Source organism: Ascaphus truei, unplaced genomic scaffold, assembly GCF_040206685.1.
Source record: "Ascaphus truei isolate aAscTru1 unplaced genomic scaffold, aAscTru1.hap1 HAP1_SCAFFOLD_2433, whole genome shotgun sequence".
Lineage (NCBI taxonomy): Eukaryota > Metazoa > Chordata > Amphibia > Anura > Ascaphidae > Ascaphus > Ascaphus truei.
Window position 1 is genome coordinate 19,651 of NW_027455359.1, and position 16,323 is coordinate 35,973.

At 44.4% G+C, this 16,323-nt stretch overlaps 1 protein-coding gene across 1 annotated transcript; it reads right to left on the minus strand.

Moving 5' to 3' along the window:
- Positions 1-1,403: 1,403 nt before the first annotated feature.
- On the minus strand, positions 1,404-16,004 carry LOC142481028 (intermediate filament family orphan 2-like). Its single transcript, XM_075582729.1, has 6 exons — positions 15,845-16,004; positions 14,298-14,446; positions 12,298-12,418; positions 10,738-10,827; positions 9,553-9,683; positions 1,404-7,988 (listed from the first exon to the last, which is right to left on the minus strand). The coding sequence occupies exons 1-6, from the start codon at positions 15,980-15,982 to the stop codon at positions 7,883-7,885; spliced, it is 735 nt and encodes a 244-aa protein (XP_075438844.1). The 5' UTR covers positions 15,983-16,004; the 3' UTR covers positions 1,404-7,882.
- Positions 16,005-16,323: the final 319 nt, after the last annotated feature.

Genomic DNA, 16,323 nt, shown 5'->3' on the forward strand with positions numbered 1-16,323 from the left:
GGTATCATTGAACAAGACATCTTTATTGTTGCTTGGTGGGCAAGCTGCCCTTCACAGCCAGCTGTCTCAGCCGCACATATTTCTATGCTGTCCCTTTGCCAGGTACGCCCTCCCAATGGAGTGGGATCCCCTCTCCCCGTAGGGAGATCACTCCTGTGCCAGGTCCCTGGACACAGTGTGGCTCTTATCAAGATTACTGTAGAAATGGACCACTAGTTACTGCACTAGTGGATCCTTCATTCCCAACGCACTCCAACAACTCAGCAACAAACTACTTTTGGGCAGTGCTGTGCCTTATGTACTTCAGGAGCTGTCACAGCTCTGATGTCACTAACTGTGGACTCAGAGCTTGTAGCCACTCCCACCCATACATAGGGCACCTCACCAGGGTGTGAGGGCAAACCTCCATGATTACTGCTGGCATCCCTGTAACTTACCAGATTTACTGCCAGCAGAGGAGACAACTGGAGACCATTTTACATGCATGGCTACAAGTGTTCAATGATTGACAACTACCAGTAGATATCATGTATGTACATTTACATTATGTCCAATTATTGTATCAATTTGCCATATTGGCATGAGTTCAAGATCAGCAAGGTTCAGATATACTTTGGGATTTAGATGCCAGCGGTGATGAGAATGACATCATTGGTGCACCCAAGTATTTAAAACCAGGCCGCAACACTACCCCGTCAGGAGCCCCTGAGGAAGCTGCAAGTCGCACTGAAATGTGTAGGCCGATATCCGAGTGGACAAGATCAGAGAAGCAGCGCACCGGCGATAATATTACCAGTCCCATGGAGGCCAGCGCATCATGACCAGGAAGCTGCAGGCGGTCCAAGTGACACGGATGACATCACGATACAGACACCAACACTTCAACATCAGAAACCGGACCCACAGGATTCCCCTGCGGTGTCCTATATACTTAATACTTCCATGTTAAAGATAAACATCTACCAGAACCATTTGCTACACTGGGCTTTCCTTACCTTTGGAACAGCACGATTACTACCTACACGAGATGTATTGGCAATTGGTTTTCATCCATTTTGTTTTAATGCTGGAACATATTGCACTATTCCGTTTCTCTGTCGTGTGCCATACCCTGAGAATGTCCATGCCGTATTCGGTTTGGGAAAGCCAGTTAATTCTCTGCCTTCACCATGTGGATGAAGAAGCGATAATCTCTCACACGACACCAATCCCAGCTGTGCCGTTTGTCTGCTTTGGTCTGGGCTCATGATGGTAAAAGCTCTGTATGGTTCAGTTCTAATTCAGATGACACCTTTGGGCCAGGACTGGAAGAATCCCGAGACGGAGATTACCACAAAGAATGAAAAGAAAATTTACCAATGGAACAATCAGTTATGCAGGTAGATAATAAAAGACAGACAGAATTGCAGAATTTTGGCATTTATTGAAAGTTTTGTTTATGGTACAGTACCACAACCATTTAACCCCTACACAGCCCAAGGGCGGCACAACGCGGTTCTCTGGCAGCGATGGGGTAGGGTAAGATTTTCACAATCTTTTTGCCAGACAACCACCTGTTCTGTGACCATCATAGTTGGGCCGAATACCCATGGGTCAACATAACGGAAAACTAAGGGGAATTGAGAGCGCTGTGTATAACACGCAATATCTTGTACAAAAGTCCTGTTTCCTACACAAAGTATGTATGTATAAAACAAATGACAATTAAGCAGACAAACAAATGACAAATAACAGTTCATTTGGCTTTAAGTGCTTTGCCCTTCAGATAAGCACACTGCCTTTATTAACAGTGATCGTCCTGAAAATATACAGATCAGATTCCCCACCCCATGTACACACCACGACAAACATGTATGCAAAATTATCTTCTCCAAGGAGGAACGTATTGCAAAACGGAAATACCAGTTTATAATATTGAAGTTTATTGCAGCATAGGTCATGTAATTGTGTCAGATCGAAGCTGGTTATACTTTAGGGGAAGATAACATAAAATCTAGAACAGAGAGGCCATTTAAAGATGGCTGCGCAGTTACAACATACTGGTACAAAATTGTGTTGAAAAAGACTCTGTTCCAAGAGCAGTAGCTGCATTTTCAATGCTTTTTTTTGCAGAAGAGCTGCTTAGCTCTCAATGAGACAGCCATTTTAAAAGACACTACAGCAGCAGAATCAATGATCTAACATTACAGTAACAAAACATCTTTAAAATGTGTCAGTGTCCTGTTATGAGGGCACAACTGCAAATTCAGTACATCTGTCTCTTCAGAAACAGGTCTTACATTCTCCAGTGTCATTCTACAAATCGGTATATGTGAAAGCAGAAAGATTAGTAGCTTTATTCACAGACCATGCTGAAGATTCACATTTTCTCTATTGCTCTCTAAGACTTTCAGATTTGCAATACCCTCAGTGTCCATTCGGAGGAGCTAGTGCACAGTAAATGTAAACAGCAAAAAATATACAAATAATATAAAAACAGATTAACTGATGCATCTGAGAAATAAACTGGTATGTAGACATTTATTTTTACACAAGAATAGCTCATTTATTTATTTCCCCAAACTAATTTGCATTTGGTAATTTCAGTGACATGTATTAGCCATGGCAAAAACAAAAAAAAGCTATTCTTGAAGATACTTTACATTTCTGATGAAAAAAAAAATAATGTTTATATTATAGGTTGCTATACTGTTTTTTTTGAGGCCAGAAAGGTATTTGTCCTAAGTAGTTTTTAACAGTTTGAGCCATTCCTGTTTTTTTGTTCCTCAAAGCACTATGGGATTTTTCAAGTCAATAGGACACAAAGCTGAAACCAGGAATGACTCCATCTTTCCCAATTACCTGGACACACATTTGGTAGCCTTATTTCACAATTTGCCTGTTGGTTCAATAAACCGTCACAAAACAAAGTCTCAATTATTGCAGCTAAACTTAAATATTTTATTTTTTTACATATTTGATAAGTGGCTTTATGGACCGATATCCTTGCCCTGAAAAGATAAGCGGTACCCAGAAAAAAAAGAAGGTAATTTCGTGCACTACAAGTCTTTTCCATTACTTTTCCCCAACCTTAAATCATGCTTTGCTTCCCTAACGGTTTTTACACAAACAGTTGGAATACTGAACGGAGAGAACAGTTCAATTCAAATGACAGATTTATTTCTTTTTTTGGTGCGTTTTTAAAAAGGTTTTGTTCATAAAAATAAAATATACACTATTTACTTTATAAATAGACTACAATTAGCGTAATGAGATATTTAATTTCCCAAGGAATCCCTCCCCTCCTGCCCCCCCCCCCCCCCCCAACACACACTTATCCTGTCCTACAGAGAAGAGGTTTAAAGACAAAATGTCCTACTCATCATTCCATTCTGCTTCCACAATATGGCAACGCCAAAATCTTTGGACGTCTCAAAACATGCACCCTTAAAAAAAAAAGCAATACCTATCCAATGTTCCCCAACCTTGCTGTATGTACAAACCCTACTTCAGCCTCTGATTCAGGGGTGGACAACTCCAGTCCTCAAGGGCCACCAACAGGTCAGGTTTTCAGGATATCCCTGCTTCAGCACAGGTGACTCCATCAACAACTGTGCTAAAGCAGGGGTATCTGGCAAACCGGAGTTGTTGGTGGTCCTTGAGTTGCCCACCCCTGAACTAGTTAATATGATGTGATGTCACCTCCCCGGTGCTGGAGTTCAGCTCCGTTCAAATAACTGGGCCGAAAATGTGCTCCGGCGCTGGGAAGAATGCTTCACAGCATATTGTGCAAGGACCTTATGGACAGATTCATGAAAGTGTTAGAAGAGTCACGGCACAAAATTATCCATTCAAGCGGACAGTGATTTTAATGCAATTACCCACATCACACTTTCATAAATCTGCCCCGTCTGATAGGATCAAGTTACACAAAATGTTTTCAGCCCCCCTCTAAAAAAAAATAATAATAATTTGTACAAAACGAGGTTTGGATTATAATCTCCTTTAAAAAAAAAGTGTCAATGTGACACTTCCATAAGAATACAAAGAAGTATTTACAGGTTTGCTGATAAAAAAGGAAAGTTCTCCAGCATTTTCACAAGTACATTTGCTATTTTTGTGTGCCCCAAGATGGTACGGGGTCCTCCCCTAAAGAAAGAAGGGATAGCAAGGCATAGGAAACAGAGCATGCAATTATATATGTGATATATTTAACCCCTTTGCTGCTAGAGGGGCCAATCAGTGTGAAAAGGACAGAGTCAGCAGTCCATGCAGAAACAACAGTTGTGGCATTTTGGCAGAAATTACCATTATGTGTTTTAATTGCGTCCGATTAAGAAAATAACATTCTTAAAAATCAGCAAGTAGGTATTAGAAAAAGGTGCCATCAAGGGTAACGTTGTAAATTGGAGAGCAAATCTTTGAGTGAAAATGCGGAGACACAAATAAAGTCCTTACTAATTCCCCCTTCTATATTTAGGGACGGAGTATTACAGCTTTGGTTATGTTATATAGAGAGAAAGGCGGAGAATGGAAGCTTTGAAACAAAGACTGTTTCTTTTGCTCGTCTCTGCAAACTAGTAAAACAACATTAGAAGTCCAATAGAATAACAAGGCCACCAAGGTATGATAAATAAAGCATTCCTAATCAGGAATAGTACATTATATACAAAAATGGCTTTAACGTTGTACACATTAAAAAAAAAAAGAAGATAGTTCTATTATTACATCGAGAGAGAGGTGTATACCTGGGACTAAGATATTAGGTCACATTGTGCCTCTAACAGGGTATTTCGATCCCAGCAGCTGTGCAGCTTATACATACTGGGTTGGATTCCTAGCTAATACACAGCTTCTCTTTAACTAGGACAGTCTGCTAGCAAGTATTGGCTACACACAACTCAAAGATGATGGACATGATACATGTAGACCAGGGGTAGCCAACTCCAGTCCTCAAGAGCCACCAACAGGTCAGGTTTTCAGGATATCCCAGCTTCAACCCAGGTGGCTCAGTCGAAGAATTTGCCACTGATTGAGCCACCTGTGCTGAAGCAGGGATATCCTGAAAAGCTGACCTTGTGGTGGTCCTTGAGGACTGAAGCTAGCCCCCCGCCCCCCGCAATAAGGTGTGTTCTCATCTTGCCACACTACTAACCCCAGTAACAGAAGTTCGTTCTGCGTGAGGAACTGTTAAATCATTAATAACATTGTAACTGTGTGAGCAAGGACAAGAGGTAATGCATGCTGTGCCATCCTTGGCTTTGCAAAGTGTTTGTGTTTTAGCAAATCCAGCTATTAACTAGGATAACTATTTGCATTTATTAGCGGACCATTAGAACACCCTCATATTACTCTCCGTGGTCAGTGCCCAGCGGGCTATTCTGAGCAGCAGGAGTAATGAAAGTATCCCTGCACATTACTGTCCTGATCTGACCGCTGCTTATTTAAAGTTGTCCAATACATTGCACACAACCTCCTGAGTCCGGTCCTGGGCCGATCTGAGGGAATAGATGGGAACTGAAGGGAAAAAAAAACACGTCTCTGCTTCTCTGCACTCGTGTTTTACAGACACACAGTGTCATCTCGATGACCATATGTTAAACATCAACAAAAGAGCCGAAAATAGCTGAAGCCTTTGCTGCTGACGGGGCCCTCAGTGTATTACGGCTGTGCCCCTCCAGCAGCAAAGGGGTTAATACCATAAGTGCTGTTATCAATCCCAGCTCTGGAAATAAATAAGAGGCATTAAAGAATACCTGCTCCTGTAACAGGGCTCTGTGCACTGCAGAGATCCCCCGCCATTTTTAAACATGCAACTCCTCTCAACCGAAAATGTAGGCAAGCCCAGCAAGGGGCAAACACTGTCTAAATAAGGCAAGCGTTTTGCATAGTATTTCTACACCGAGCTGTTTCCCGCTCCGCCTTCTCCATCCGCTTTGTCACCGAGTTCTGATTGTGCCGCGCAGATGCTGTGGGACCAGCTATACAGCAGCAGTGCTAGATATCTCCCACATATACCGACTGTTCCTCAGCACTATATTGCTGTGTAGAGGTGTGTGTATGTATGTGTAGATACACACGCTGTGTGTGTGTCTATAAATAGATAAGTGTCTATGAATAAACTGCGTGCTCATTTGCATGTCATTTCCCAGAATCCCTGGCTGCAGTGGAAGCACTGTATGCTGGCAGATAATGGGGAAAGACAGGGTTGCAGACCTGTGAATGTGCTCACACGTGGTATTTTTATTTGCTATAAAATACACACAGCGTGCAATTGGTCCCCCTGGTGAGACGACAAAAAAACTGCATTATCTCACATTATATTCCAACATCATTCCAGGGAGAAGGGAAGCCGCTACATTTTTTTTTCTTCTTGAGGGTGTGGGCAAACATTGTAGCATGACCCAGTTTTTAAAACCCCCTTATAATTAATACCAATTACTTTTTTTTTAATCATGAAAAATCTACCTACCCACATGATGGGGCTCATGCAGAGTTGCTTGGGGTCGGTTGCTATTTAGAATGCACCTGTGGGTTTCACGCACACATTTCCCAGAATGAACACATTGCTATGTGTTTCCCACATAAGATCGTTTCCCTAAGGTTAGAACATGGTAAACAGTTTGATGTTGGAATACTCAATGCATTTAGCAAAGAAGGGCGAGTAGCCGTGTTGGTCCTTTCTTCAATGTAGTAATAAAGGAGGGAGAGGGAGTAGAATACCTTTCATTGGACCAACAAGTAGTTATGTTACAAGCTTTCCAACCTCTCAGGGTCCTTTATTGTGTTACCCGGACCCTGAGCGGTTCAAACGCTTGTAACAGATCAATTACTTGTTGGTCCAATAAAATTTACCATACCCCCTACTTCCCCTCTTGCCCTTTTGTTACTACAATACTCCTATTAAAATCATATAAAGCAGAGGACAGGAGTATTTTGTTATTCAGCCTTCTCGGCTCCAGGACTTGCAAATATCTACCAATGCTGCGTTATAGAGATCCCCCCAACTTCCACGACCTGTGGCAATCACCCAATTCCTCCCTCTACTTTAACATGCCACTTTGGGAAAGCGAGCTATCCAGCGCAGACAATAGCTGGAGGTATTTTGACCAATTGAGACGAGCAATGCAGCAGCAAAGAGGGCAACATGCAATGCATGTATGTGACTTTGGGTAGACACGGGCCGGTACTGCCGTCTTCCTCTTGGGGGTACAGTCTATATATTTCAGAGTGGCCAATCAGCCCGTTTCAGCCAAAAATAGTGCGTGATTTTTGCCTAAACTGCCACTTTGGAGAATATCCAACTTAGGCTGCGCTTATAGTGACGGCGACGTCACGCTGCCGTCGCTGGAAAAATCAAATTGCCTTGACTTCCAGCGATCGCGACCAAGCCGTCGCTCTGTCGCGCCGCTTCTACTATAAGCGCACGCGACGGCGGCAATACATATTTTTTGCGCAGCCTTAGTGCAGTGGTGGCCAACTCCAGCCCTCAAGAGCCACCAACAGGTCAGGTTTTTCAGGATATCACTGCTTCAGTAGAGGTAGCTCAATCAATGGCAGTCAAAGACTGAGACACCTGTGCCTTTGGTAGATAACGGGTAACCCCCACCCCCATATTTTCTAAAGTAATTTAGCGACAGAACTCAAAGTGTCTGAGCATGGGATAAAGGCACAATTTAAAAAACAGCACTTTTTTTTTTTTTTTAAAGAATCCTATTTACATTTTTTTTTTGTTTTTGTAGAAGAATAGACATTTACAGCACCAATTACAGGGTGGGGAGTTTGGAGAGGGTTTGGGTCGCAGACCTCTGGAATCCCTTAGATTGGCCTTAAAAGTCTCTAGTTGATTCACAACTGGCTTTTTCCGTGTCCGTTCTTGCGCACTCTTGGAATGCGTCGCTCATCAGCTGATGGCCTCGTCTCCTTCGCTGTCTTTCTCGAACTCGTCCGGCATCTCGTCCGTGTTCCCAGAGTCGCTGCTGGCCACGGAACTGGTGGACGGAGAATCCCTGCGAGGGGCAAAAGGAAATGGTCATCACGGGGTACGACGCTTGGGAGAGGCAGCGGATAATCAGACGTACACACAGGCGAAGAAGCCTTGGTACTTCTACAAACTAAATGTCCCAGCACAATCCCTCAATGTATGGAACCCTCTCGAATAATGAGAAAATGCATATGAAACATTACAATGTTTTCAGGACTTGCATGTGTTCTGCAAAGATGTAAACCTTTTTTTTTTTTTTTTTCGACTTTAAAAGAAAATCCCCCCCCACTACTGATTTTGTTTTTAGGTACATACTGGGGTTCTGCAAAGTTTTTTTAATTTCATATTTTTTATCTATTACGGGACAATGAGAGAAAAGGGAAAACAGAATTATAAACGTCAGTCCTCAAGACCCCCCAAACAGGTCAGGTTTTCAGGATATTCACGCTTCAGCACAGGTGGCTCAGAGGCTTAGTCAAAGACTGAGCCACCTGTGCTGAAGCAGGGATATTTTGTAAAACCTGGCCCGTTTATGTGCGAGTGGGGGAAAGAGGGATGGGGGAGAGGGGGCGGCTTGAAAACTGGCGTTGAGCACCCCTGCATTAAGGGGGTACAGACTCCACCCTTTCTTTTTTCCTTTGTGTCTCTGCAACAGTCCTTGACCTGGGGACCCATTTTAGAAGCAATATTTAATTAGTGGGCGTTTCCCCTTTCACAAGATGGCCACTAGGAAGCGTGATGCCAGTGATGTCACTAGTCGCGCTTACCGATAGGCTCCTGGCAGCATCTATTTTGCTTTGCATTCCTGGATGACAATGTTCAGAATGTCAAAGCGCCCCAATCCCCAGCATGGGACCAATAACTTAAATATATCCCAACATTACAAAAGGTCAATTACACAGGGAAACCTGCCCAAATACACAATGAATAGGGATATAATAACCTGGTGTTATAGGCATGTCCCAAGCGTCCCCTCACACTTGCCTGAGGAATGGGCCATACATCCCCAAAACGCTGCACTTTCGTTCTGCTCCTATAGTCTTTGTGACTGTATATTATTTCTTTGCATGATGTTCATTTATTGATTTTTGGGCTCGGTTATTTGCTTGCTGCAGGGCTCTGTTTTTTTGCCTTGCTCAGGAAGAAATTAATATACCGGTATGAGGCCGAGGCCAGTGACCTGCCCCCTATAGGAGGGCGTCCACGTCTCAGGGGCTTCACTTTGTCAGAAGTGTCAAGTTGTCGCTCAGACCTCGAGGACATTTGCTGTTTTAATAATAACAGCACGTTCTTGTATAGCGCTGCTAGTTTTTACACAGCGCTTTAGAAGAGACATTTTGCAGACAGTCCCTGCCCCGTGGAGCTTACAATCTATGTTTTGGTGCCTGACGCACAGGGAGATAAAGTGACTTGCCCAAGGTCACAAGGAGCCGACACCGGGAATTGAACCAGGTTCCCCTGCTCCAAACTCAGTGCCAGTGTCTTTACTCACTGAGCCACATTTTGCAATGTGAAAGGTTCACTCACAGGCAGAATACGTGCCCAATATGCTCAAAGACCTTTGGAGGCCATGCTGAGCCGTCACTCACCTTCCAGCTGAACCCTTTATCAATCTCCGGCAGGTTTCCATCTGCACATCAAGGCCCCTCTTCATACTGCACATCTCCATGTACTCGTGGAGGTGCCGGTTCATGTCACTTTTCGCTGTGGCCAGTTCCAGCTGCATGTGCCGGAAAGGAGAAAGGAAACAAGTGTTCAACCTGCTGCCAAAATCCACTGGCTGGCTATTCCCCACTTCCCTCCTCCATACACCCCTCTGCTGGCAACATCTCAAATTCTGCCAACTATAGGCCTAGGACATAGTAGAATCAGCGTCGCTGAGGCGGGCTGAGCCGCGCTGAACAGATGCACAAAGCCCCTGCATCTGTCATCAGCGCAGCTATAGTTTCTCCCTCCGCATGCGCGCTGATGCATGCGGAGGCTGAGAAACTTTGCCGAGACATGCAGTTTTGAAATTTGCCGCTCGGGGAAATTGAGGAGCAGTCACGTGACCGCTCCCATCCACTGGGAGCTAGCCCTGCCTCCCGCTCCGCCTCCTGACACGCCTCCGCTCCGCCCCCAGAGCGCGCTCACTGCCTCGCCTGGAAGGACAGGGAAAAGCCCCATTTTGGAGCAGGCGAGGCAGAGCAGGAGCGCGGCTCAGCGCTGTTTGCTCCTCTATGTCCCACGCCTAAAGTGTTCCTCCTCTCCTACAAGGTGCTACACTCCCCTCTCCAGATCCCATCCCTTACTATGATTCTGCTCTTTATCCCTTTCATCTTGCCACCTCCTACGGTCTCACCCCAGAACCCCCCTCCTCACTGAAGCATTGCAAATATGCCTATGGCCCCATTTCCAGTCTCACTGGATACCCAATGGTAAATCCAACCAGTCCACAACTTGAGAGGAAGAGTTGCAGACGTTGGCCAATGGATTCCTCTCCAGCTGGTGAAGTGGAATAATAGACAGGATAGCTAATATTTAACCCCTCTGCTGCCAGTGGGGTCATATATTTATAGCCAAGCCAGGTCTTGGCAGTTCCTCTGGCAGTAAAAAAAAAAAAAGGAAAAAATTATTGTTTTCTATTTGTGCAGAGAAGTGCTAGAGTCTAATGTGGGTAATTCAGTGTTCTTATTTATTTCCCCAGGCAAGATGCATTATTATAAAAATCTGGTTTTCAGGGAGAGAGGGCGAGAAAGAAAGGGGGCGATTCTCTACACTCACGCGCTTCTCACCTCAATCTGCCCTATTGTTTCTTGGTATTCTTTATCTCTGGTTTTCAAGAAATTTTCAGTTTCGTGGATCAAGCTCCCCAAATTTTCTTCCTGCTAAAGACACGCAAAAAAAACAAAAAAATCAGGGAATATTTCTTTATAGACGTCAATAAGAATATATTTTAAAAAAACGACATTTGCATTATATTTACTATTACTCTAATATCTGTGGGATCCTGCACATGAGTAAAATCAGTGTGCAACCGGTCTCTCCAAAGGGCGGCTTGGGAAGGGCCCGGATGTAACCCGTAGGTTACACTTATAGTGCCGGCGACTGCTGGGTTAATGTAATTACAAGCAGCCTGCTTAAAATAATGCATTATAACATATATACAAGGTGTAGTCTTGGAATTTGGAATTCAAAGGAATTTGAGTCCAAGAGTTGGGAAATATTTCCTGTGTGTATCATGCTTTATCACTGCAGCTTGGATCAGAATGTAATAGGTATTTTTCAGATAAGACTGACATATTACATGCTTTGCTATCCCTCCCTGGAGGGTTTGACGCATCAGAAGAAGATCTTGAAAACCTAATTACAAGGACATTTCTTGTTTACTCATTGCTCAGATTCTAGTTTTAACGCAGCAAATTATGTGAAATCTTATATGGTTTAAAAAAATAATAATCTGTTCTGTTGCATTAGAGAACAGTGTTTTTTTGTTTTGTTTTTGTTTTTAAATTCAACTCCATACCATTTTAATGGCTTTTAAAGCATTCTTTGATTTCTATAGCAGACTTTAGCACAGGGGAACGCAAACCTTTGCTGCTGCTGCGTCACCCCCCCCCCCCCCCCCCATCTGGCCTGCCCCGGAGCTCGCGCCCCCTCCTACCATGCAGCTGCATCAAATGACGCTGCGGGGTCATGTAACGTCACATCACGTGACCCGCTGCGTCATTTGACGCACACTTCCCCATCAGTGCAAGATCTTTCCGACACTTTCCTGTCGGTGATAATTTGTTGCAAATGTTCCCAGCAGTTTGAGCTGCAAAATGTAACCGTAGATAATGTTAACGTGGTAATATAAGCATACATTGTAGCTGCTGAGTTACACTCGGGCCGGCGTGATGGCGGTGCCACTGCACCGACCCCTGTGGTTGGAAGCCCTACACTCTCCCCCCAATGACAATTAAACAGATTGACGGGGTTAGAGTGCGGGGTCTCCAACTCTCAGGTTTGATTTGGGCTGTGATACCTACAGAGCTTATTGTCATAAATTATTTTCTTGTGCATGTGTGTGTGTAAAAATAGCCCCCGCCATTATTCTGCCTACTATCCAGGTTTTAGACGGCAAGAAACCGTATTCTGCTGTGATCATGTAAGTCCGCCGACCATCGTAGATAGACGCTGGGGGGGGGCGGGAGACTGAATCACGGAACCCCGCAGCTCGCCGAAGCAGAAACGGTGCCCAAGCGCCACAGCCGTTTGCAACCGCAACGCTGGGTCCAGCAAGTCTTGCCACATCTGTATGTGGTGGAACATAAGCACACAGAAAGCGGAGTAGATGCCTCTCCAGCACATACCTCTCCTTGCACTTCCGCAGGGGGATTGCAGTTGGTGAAGTCTTCCCATAGGAGCAGCGTGTCCTCATTTTCTTCCCACGTTAAGCTATCGCAGTCATCATCAATGTCATACGTCTCCCGGCTGTTGGTGGAAGAATATGGCAATTAAACACCAGCCCTTCAAGAGGAAAGCGCACTACGAAGTTAAAATGAATATATAAATGACTTGATTGGTTCTAGTTTAATGGGGTGCTTCTTCATACAATAAATCATGTCCATCACAAAAAGAGCACCCCATCGATCAAACTGAAGGAATGACTTGGTAACAAACCAATCACAATATTGCATGTTTCCAATGATTTCTTCCATCTAACACATGGAACAATGTAATATCCAAGTTTGTTACTGTATCATTCTTGGTGAGCTGCTAGGAAACCCGGAGAAACATTACTGGACCATCAATGCAGGGATCTATGTCAGTGATGTGTGGAAGACGCAGGATACGCAGCTATGTTTGGAGAAGGATGAAGAGATGTTCTGACGTTTGGAAGGGTCTGTTTCCTGCATGTCCTCACAGCGGCATCAAGAGAACGGCTCCTCGCAGGAGTAAAAAGCTTTTTAACAAGCATCGTAACGAGGCGGTCCCGCCAAAGAACTACACAGTACTGATTGCAGCGATGTGTTTAATGGGGGGGGGGGGGGGGGCAAAATCAGTTTAGTTTGTAAAAACTGGGAACGATTAATTGGGAGGGGGCTGGATTCCCTCCGACTGTTCCCTTTTGTCTCATGTCAGTGTGTTCAAGAAGAGATTGCGCAGGCAAAACCTCCCCTCTCTTTCTGCCCTCTGATAAAGACAGGGAGGGATGTATGTATTAAAAAAATAGTATACTGACAAACACATTCCAACATCCCTCAGAAATTCACTTTGTAATTCATTTTCAAGGAAACAAGTGACCAACCTGTCTCCTTTAGCATGGTTAGATTTGTTTTAGGAAACCAGTTAGACTGTTCCGTTCTTTACAAAAGATTGTTTTTTGGGATGGCTATGTGGGATTGCACCAACGCTACCCACAATCAGGGGTTCCCAGAAAACGCACCAATCAGGTCACCCTGACATTTCCCCAACATTTAACACATTTACATATTTTTTTTTTTTTTTACAATCACAGCACTATTTTTACAGCCAGCTCAATCCCCGTCTAAGAATAAAGGAATGATAAATGATTATTTCCGTGTGTTTGCTTCCTTTCCGTAGGGATGAAATGGGAGAGCTAAAATAGATCCACAGATGGCAGCAAGAGCCCTAATTTAAGCTGCGTGGCTCCGTAGCAAAGTCAGCATCTTTTTAAATCAGCTCCTCCTGTTCCCTTCCAACCGCTCCACTTCTCCTGACCTCCAAAAGCAGCAGCAGCAGACTTGGCCAGGGAACCAGCGGCCTCATGAGATCATTTCCCTTTCCCAAGTAGACGTCTGGCCTTAAACTAATCACAGTTTTCCAAGACCAGTTAATAAGGACGTTCACAGGGAGCCAAACTATAGCAATATAACGTGTGTGTGTGTGTGCACAAACACACACAACCAAACACACCCCACACGTGATACAAAGGCACTGATGCAGTCTAAAAACACAGACCCATATGTACAATCACACAGACCAGTGCAGGCTTATTTCCTGCTGTAACCCACCTTACCCCTTAGTCAGGTCAATGGATCAGGCGTCGTATCGTAGAAAGCTGCTTAGTTAATATGGGCCTGCATTTTTGCTAGCATGGGCTCTACACTTGTGGGACTATTTCTGACCCTCTTACGACCAGGGGGAGATGTGAATTTACAATTCGTTGTGGGCCCCCAGGCAGCAAAGGTGTCAGCGAAGTAATATTAGGAGGGGAGGGACCTAGCCTGGAAGCCAGTGCCGGATGTAGATAACCATCTACTTCCGATAGTAGAAACAATATTCGATTGTAAGCTGCCGAAGAGACGGATCACCGTGCTGCATAAAACGGACACTTTGTAACACTTACAGCTGGTTAAACATTCGCTTCATCTCGTCTGTGATGTTCATGGAACAGCCGACCTCGTCGTCCGAGAACCTGCCAGCATCACCGTCCTTTTCGGAGAGGTCATCTTCGGGCGGCAGCTTACGCTCTTTCTTTTTCGACACGGTTCCCACCTTCAATAGGAGACAAAGCCGACAGCCAACATTTAGGAGAGGGCAGAGGTACGCACAGCACGAGGACACATGAAAAGGACTCTGTGTGAAGATGCCAATTGAGCTGGCAAAGAAAGGGTCAGCATAGGGCTCAACGAAGCATTGACAGGCAGCAAAACGGTCCCATGTACATTAACGTGCAGAGCACATTCACCAGCCTATGGAAAGCATGCAACATGTGATCTAGATGCGCAGGCTAACAGCATGCACTAGAAGGATGAAGTTGACAGTTTAAGATTTTTCTAAATTACCTCACCACTCAAGTTGACATTTGCAGAAAAAGAATATTTGCTCAGCAAAGCACCCACAGATTGTGCAGCAGAGAGCTGCATAGCACGGGGTCCTGTAACCCCTTCAGCAGGGGCCTGCTGTTAATTGTAATGCACTACAGGCATCTTCAGCATTCATAGATATATATTCCAGGGGCGGCCAACTCCAGTCCTCAAGGGCCACAAACAGGTCAGGTTTTAAGGATATCCATGCTTCAGCACAGGGGGCTCAGTCGTAGAATGAGCCAACTGTGTTGCAGCAGGGATATCCAGGACACCTGACATGTTGGTAGCTCTTGAGGACTGGAGTTGGCCACCCCTGGAATATTCAGTCCAGCACTGGAGTGACAGGCGCAGATATAAATAGTAAAGATATATTTTGTGTCATGTATACTCCATCTGCATCATCACTTTGTGTGGTTTCGCCGGTAACTCGGGCGATAAAGGTCATTTCAATCCAAACCAGATCGGTACCCTACGCCTTTTACATTTGGCTTTTCCCCCTTCGTTGTCGCAGTAGTTTTCTTTAGAAGATTTGGTCACCGAGTGTCATTCACTTCCCAGTCGTGAATTGCAGGCAACCATGGACTTTAAAAGCACTTAAAGGAAACCCTCCCCAGCAAACAAAATGGTCTAACTCCGTCCCAACAGAAGGGGTGAGCAAACAGGGCACTGCCAATCCTGCCAGCTAAAAACAGGTTAAATCTACATTTTACATGTCCAAGGCAGTTTACACCCAAGATTAAGATGTGGTGGTGGTGTTCAATGGTACAGAGTACAACTAATTTTTTATTTCCTTAAGCCTTAACTTTAGGCCTAGTTTAAGCCTTAACGTCCGATAAAGAAGTTTGAGACACAGGAAGACTCAACATTGCAGTTTTTGGCAAGAGGGGTCCCTCTGGTGATGAGATGGTTAAGAAGTGAAGTAAGCTGCCTTCAGATAGCTACTAAGCTGACGTCATTGGGAAAGTTTGCTTGTAAGTGGCGATTATGTCATGAGAGAGGAGACCTGTCCGGTTTGTGTTGCCGATCAGAGTCCTGTTCTCACCCTAACACTGCACATATGTTTAAAGAGACAAGCCCTGTTCACCTGAAACATCTTGGAAACATCCTCAGAGTTGCGCTGCTGTGCCACATCGCACAGCTTTGCGGTGATATCAATCCGCCTGCAGATATCCATATCCACCTTCATGGCCTTTTCCTGGATCTTTGTGTCGAGATCTGTCATTGGCTGCAGGAAGGGGGGGGGGACATTTTTACATTATCTTCTCTTACAAAAATGGTTTAAATTTTTTTTAAAGCATTGCAATTGGTCAGACTGCCTCATGTGACCGCGCAGAGAGATCTTTCGACGATTAATGGTGTTTTAACTAATGACAACACGTCTAACAAAAACAGATACAATGGCTGACGACATCACAATAAGCTCTTCTGCACCAATATCAACGGAGATAATCAACACTTGAACCCTTCCCCTCCCCCCTATTCAAAACAATGCACTATCAATGTTTTCTTTACTTCAATTGTAGGAACTGGAAGGTAAGATTCTTCAAAACGTTTTAATTACGT

Excerpts from the sequence above, each read along its gene's own strand:
- LOC142481028 (XM_075582729.1), bottom strand. The coding sequence starts at position 15,982 with ATGACAGATCTCGACACAAAGATCCAGGAAAAGGCCATGAAGGTGGAT. Across the intron at positions 12,419-14,297 it reads AAGCGAATGTTTAACCAGCT|CCGGGAGACGTATGACATTG; the intron begins GTAAGTGTTACA and ends TTCCACCAACAG. Across the intron at positions 7,989-9,552 it reads ATAAAGGGTTCAGCTGGAAG|GGATTCTCCGTCCACCAGTT; the intron begins GTGAGTGACGGC and ends TGCCCCTCGCAG.